The following is a 6396-nucleotide window of genomic DNA, read 5'->3' on the forward strand; positions in this document are numbered from 1 at the left end:
CTTTCTCTCTCTCTCTCTCTCTCTCTCTCTCTCTCTCTCTCAAATGATTTTTAAAGAGCTTAAAATCATCGTTTATCCACCTGTTGTGACGCGAAAGTACTAAGACTTCAAATAAAAAAAAATTGGCTTCATTATAGAACGCAATTAAAAGATGATAAGAGGAAAGCGAGACAGGAAAGGGGAAAGAACGCGCGTTGGAAGTGTGGTATATATACAGTGTCCCAGATCTATCGGATAATAATACTTTGGAAACTTTTCGAACAAATTGCAAGTAACTTTCCTTGAGGCAAGATTTTGTGTTATAAACTGTGAAGAATATCAATTAAATTTTTAGAAATTATATATATGTAAATATTAAAAAATCCTTATTCCTCTTTCATTTAAAATTTAAAATACTCCTTAATCCAATAGAACTCTCTTTTCTTCTCTTTCTCTCTTTAAAATTTAGCTATTAAAATATTTAAATATTTGAACTATATATTGGAAAGTTTTAATTTCCTTCCACTGTATGAAATTTATCCCCAAAATATAGCTCTAAGCCATATAATATATATAATTGCTTATATTATATTAATTAATGTGTATATATTGATTAGTATTATATGTCAATTATTTATAGAATCGCAATATATGTTTATGAGATATATAATCTAGTAATTTTTCTATAAATGCAATAACATAAATAATATATAAATATTCCCATAATCACTCCCGTAAAAATATATCTCGTTGCGGAAATGAAAAAAATTCAATGTCAATGAGTATCAATGATAGCTGTTAAAAATATTACGCTGTGAGATAGGAACATCCCGTAGAAGAGCGGAGGAAGCAAGGCGGGACAGGCAGGAGCGTAAACAAGGAGAATGCATCGCGGTGGTGGTACGACGGGGTACGAGGGCGAGGGGTTGTACCCGTCGCTCATGCGCGCTTGGAACCCCGCCCTGTCGCTTCGGACCACGGCCTGTCCTGTCGAGGACTCTTCGCCGAGGTGGTCGAATAGTCACGCTTTAACCCGCGATCCGCGAGGCGGACAGCACTCGCCAGGAACGCGCAAGTGCTCGTAAAAGGAAGGAGGCCCCGCAAACATCCCTTCGGGCCCCTGTCTGTCGCGCTCGCGAGCCTTCACCGTGATACGTTTTCTTCTACCCCGAATAGTGGAAAAATATCGATACGAAAAAGGCACCGCAAGTTTGATTATGGTGTGCATTGTTCCATGAACCGAGGAAGGATCGACAGTGGTGGCAGATCGATTATCAAACAGACGGGGAGTCGCGTGTGACGGGAATTTCAGGATCGATGTGACCGGCACCGATGCCAGGAATTCTGGCTGCGTGGCAACCAGTTGCGAATGCGAACTGGGGTTGAGTATAGAATCCGTATTAAGCTCATCATGAATGATCCTTCGGCGTGAAATCGTATCGGAATCGCTGTCAAAATTCACCGGTGGAGGCTCGCATGGATTTTCAAATCGTAGAGGTGCTTCTCGAGTAATTTACTTTTTTTTTGTGGATCGATCTGGAGAGCGTGGCAGATCGTCGAGACCGCTGTTGATTGCAATTCGAATGGGAAAGCGCTTTTATTCAGCGGAAGAGAATCGCTCTTAATGTTCGCGAACGACCTGATCTGCATATATCGAGGATAGACAACATTGTATCACATCGATCCGGTTGGCATAAGTTTACATACGCGAATCTCTACAACTCCAATATCTTCGTCGTTCAAAATATCACAACGTGCGCCTTAACGATACCAAAAAAAAAAAAAAGGAAAAAGAAACGAATGACACAGGCCTAACTTGGGATCAACGGACTAACGATTTCAAAAATATCACGCGATTTTTTAACGCGTGAACGTCACGCAGCCTTTCTGAAAAGATTTTTACGTGTGCGACGAATTATATACGCGCGCGCATTATCGAAATGCACGTTTTCCTACAAAACAGCAACGGCTGAAAGGTCGTGATCGATCGACTCAATTTGATAACCTCCGAAAGAAGGGGTACCTTAGGGTGTACCGTCATATATAGCGATAAGATGGGAACTGAAAAGTGAAAGAGGTGAGAGAGAGAGAGAGAGAGAGAGAGAGAGAAGTACTCAGAAAAGCCGTACGTGGTCTATCTACGCCACGTCGAGATTTATAAGTACTGCTACTTGAGCGAATATCTTTCGGACCTGAAGATGCAGACGCGGCGATAATCGAATTGACCGCGATCACTTGCATAATGTCGTATCAAGACCGTTCGCGGGAATGGCGTGCTTCGAGCTTCACGTCGCTACATCGATTTCAAGATCGTTTTTCGCAGTATCCCTTAAAACTTGGGGAGAAAGCTCGCGACAATAGAATGTTCGTCGGTCAAACGATAATCGTCAATTAAAAATCTCGAATTAATTGCACTCTCGCCACAAATTATAAATCTCTAGTTTTATATAAAAAAATAAAGAGAATATAGATCGTTCGATGCAACCTTCATCGAGTCATACGACAAAACTACTCGACGACTGCACATCGCATTTTCAAAGGTCGAGCTAGTAGACGGCCTCACTCTCAATGTCTCCTAGATGCGAAAGACGGAAACCCAATCGAGTTCACTGGGTCCCCCGTCCCCTGCCGGACGAGTCATCCACGAGGAAAACGATGGTCGACGGGTGTCTGCTCGACAGTTGATCCGCAGAGAATCGACAACTCCATAAATAAGCACGGCCTAAGCGATGATCGGCCTGTAGATTGGCGCGCTCGATGAATCGTCGCGGAAACGAGCATCGAGAAGCAGCAGCGAGCACCACCCGAACAAGAAGAAGAGGCAGGAGAAGAAGAAGACGAAGAAGAAGAGAAGCTTATAGCCGCGTAGCGTCATCTCCCTATCGAAAGAGCCGCGTTCCGGGTGATGCGCGGAAGTAGCTCCGAACTTCTGCTGGAGGCGAGCTGCAGCCAGTGCCAGAGCGATCACGATCGGAGGCATCGGCGCCGGGACAGCGACGACGGCGGCGGTGGCGACGGGTACGACTTCCACGAGCGGGAGCTACGTCGTCGCAAACTGTTGGAGCTCGGGTTCGGCGCGTCGCGGCGCCGACCGCCACGGCGTACCTGCCGACAGCGGCTTAACTTCTACGCCACGTCGGCCCTGGCCTTCGTCGCGACATCCGGCGGCGCGGCGCTTCTTTTCCTGGTGCCGCTTTACGTCGATCCGGCCATTAGCACCCTGGCGGCGGACTTCTCGCCGCAGCCGGTCATCTGCACGACCTCGCGACGCGAGGAACTTGTCGGTCTCTTCAACTGCACATGGAGCTCGTGCCGCGAGGGTTGCACCAGTGACGTGTACAGGTGCACCCACATATATGTCACCTACACGCCGTGGAGTAATGTCACGATGAGAAACGACACCGGCGGCAGGAACACCACCGTCGCGACCAACGCCACGACCGCTCTGGACACCGTCACTGCCGGTAGGATCGCTAAGCCGCCAGTTAGTTCCTCAGTATTTCTCAGTTTTTCTAAATGTAACTGTAAATGAGATAATTGTGTATTTAGCGAAAGGATTTAACGATCAAACGCGCTCGGCGAGATAAAGTACGGAAATTAAATAAATTTAATTGGCAAAGAATTTTTTCGATTTGATCGAAATACATGATACAGAGAAACGTCATATCGAGAAAATAAGAGAGTAAAGTGGAAATTTGAAATATCGTAATACGATCTTGACTTTTCAGAGACATAAAATTATTGATGAAATACATATATGATTTGTATCAAGAGACTAGATATGTGAAATTCAAATTTCCGTCCTCTTTACCACTGTTATTTGACTGTAAAATAAAATGTAACCGCTTGAGAAATCGAAATAAAATTGGAATACTTTCCAATTTGGTAGATCGACATTGCATACCTGCTCGATAAGCGTAAAAAAAAAAGAAAAAGAAAAAGAAAAAGATTCGAATCTCCCCGACGCTAATCTTCGCTATAAAATATCTCTTGTTGAGCAGTATCCTCCCCGGGAGACGTCGAGGCGGTGCTGCTGGTGAACATCAAGGGCTGCGGATACCCGCCGACAGTCGACTGCGAGAACTTCACCCGCGAGTTGGGTTACGAGGGCGCGAAATTTCCCTGCCATTATAGCCGGGTGAACGGTAGTATAGTGATGGCGAACTATAATCGCGAGGCACAGATCACCATCATTATGCACTTCTTCGCGGCGCCTTTCGTAGTGACTCTCGCGACCAGCGTCGCGCTGTGTGTGATGCACTGTGACTGCAGATGCACGCCGCCCCCGCGACACCCCCCGCGCGGCATGAGAAGATCCAAGGGCAACGATCTCAGGTAATTAATTTGTCAGAATCGAAAACACACCCCTTGACAATTTTATTCCACCAAGTATTATATCGGTTTGTCATTATAGTTTAGTAATTACATGCCCATATATTTAATACATACATATTGCGTACGAAACGAGTTAAAATTTGATCTTTTTTGGTTGAATGAGATGTATTTAGAAGTAGAGAGTAGAGTAGAGTTGTGTGTGTATAAAATAAAGGTGCTTTGTAAAGGAGTTTTTCAAAACGCGCTATCGTGCTCGAAGCGAATTCCCATAATGACGACAAGTTACAATGACGAAGCTGAATTGGAGTGTTAATATCGCAATTATTATAATATTACAGCTGCTGCATGAGTATAAAAAATCGATAACGAGTTAGAAGCATGCCGGAAGTCGTCCGTTTTAGAAGGTGTATTTGATGAGGCAAATAAACTTTCTAAACCATACGTAAGACAAAGCGACTTAACAATGAGATGTTACTCCAACGTACTTATCGTCGTCGTGAAACGATGCTAAACTCTTTCGGCTGCGAATACTGCCTTAGAAGGTATCTCAAAGATCATTTTTTCAAGGATTGATTGGTGTAATCTTATTAATCTTCGTGTTCCGTTGTGCATAAGTATTTATATTTATATGATTGCGCGATCAAATTAAACAATTTATTTTAGAATTTTCTCTCTGTTCTATTTATCATATTCAAGAAATCGGCAAGTGATTGATTTTTATTTGACACATTATCGGCACATAATCATCATGAATTTTGCGAGAGAAATATAATCGTAACATCTTCACTGCCGATTATTAAGATATTATTTGAAATGTATTTGCAATTTGCAATATATCTCTCAAATTTCATAAAATGCAAAAGACTTTCTTTAGTCGCGCTTGATTTGAAAACCAATACTCTCTTATCTCATAAACGCAAAAATAAAATAAACTATTGTTGATGATTTTTTTTTTTTTATATAAAAAGAAATGTTTGTCGAATTAATTTTTGAGTTTGAGATTTCACCGCTTTTGCAATATCGTCACTCAGTTGAAATATTTTCACTGGCTTATGTTGCTGACTTTTCTTCTTCAAGGAAGCTTATACTGCATGCAACTCAAGTTTCTTCCGCAAAGTAGTACGGATTAACGTTCCTTCCGAAGCTTCGCTATAATTTATATGCAAAACGCTTTGCTGCAAATATTAGTGTTTTTTGATCCACGACGGAACACGGAGCGCTGCCTTAGGTATAGAAATACACATTTATCATATTATTACAGAAAAGAACGAATCGCAGAAACGGAAATCGGATATCGATTCATCATCTCTCGTAATCCTCCGCTAATTAACACCAAAAGGCGCATTCATCTCATTAACAAAACGAGTGCGCCACCCGAAAGCCGTGACTGCGCTCTTCGTGCAACGCAATGAACATGTGTAAAAAGAGATCTCTAGAGTTATCGATCGGACGCCGTAAGTAATTTCGTGCACTCGGAATAATCGACAGCCCTCACGGTTGATATGTTGCGTAAACGAGCATACAGCCGCTGCGCCTAACTCTGATAATCCATCATTCTTCCGAATGTTTTCTCTCTCCTTGTGATTTTTTCTCCAGTCGCTGAGATAGTCAGCGAAATAGTCATATAAGTCATGCCTTTTCCTCTTGCAGGAAAAAGATTTTATACAAGTATTTTATGTAAAATCTAGTAATTTTCCAATTATCTTATAGCTTTTTCTAGGTTTTTAAACCCCCAAAGTTTTATGTCATGTCTTAAAGTTATTATAAGTATCATATTACCAAAAATATAATTTACAATTGTTGTGACGCATCCGTAAACTTTTTGTCGCACTCATTAACCCTATGTTATAAAAAAAGAGGAATTAAATTTATAAATTAAAAAATCGTATATCCAGAAGCTCTAATATAATAATAATAATAATAATGTTAATAATAATAATAATAATAATAATAATATAATAAAAATATTTGCTGCAGGCTCCTTCTGAAACAGAAAAATACATATCTTGTTAGTATATTAATTTAATTTTTATAAATCTAATATAAATTTTAAAAAAGAAGATACTTACAATTAATTCTTCG

At 41.4% G+C, this 6396-nt stretch overlaps 1 protein-coding gene across 3 annotated transcripts in view; it reads left to right on the plus strand.

Annotated features, from left to right (window-relative positions):
- The first annotated feature begins 964 nt into the window (after positions 1–964).
- The window catches only part of LOC115233685, a 53148-nt gene continuing 47716 nt past the window's right edge, over positions 965–6396 (plus strand). For 2 of the 3 annotated variants that reach the window (XR_003883819.1, XM_029804245.1), the window contains exons 1-2: positions 965–3443; positions 3981–4314. Coding sequence is in view for 1 of the 3 variants with exons in the window: in XM_029804245.1 (XP_029660105.1) it covers positions 2885–3443; positions 3981–4314 (893 nt within the window). In the remaining 2 variants the exon portion in view is untranslated. Of the gene's footprint in view, positions 3444–3980; positions 4315–4652; positions 4857–5575; positions 5769–6396 lie in introns of all 3 variants that reach the window. The other variant, XR_003883820.1, reaches the window with a different exon arrangement.

Source organism: Formica exsecta, unplaced genomic scaffold (genome assembly GCF_003651465.1).
Source record: "Formica exsecta isolate Colony F162 unplaced genomic scaffold, ASM365146v1 scaffold182, whole genome shotgun sequence".
NCBI lineage: Eukaryota > Metazoa > Arthropoda > Insecta > Hymenoptera > Formicidae > Formica > Formica exsecta.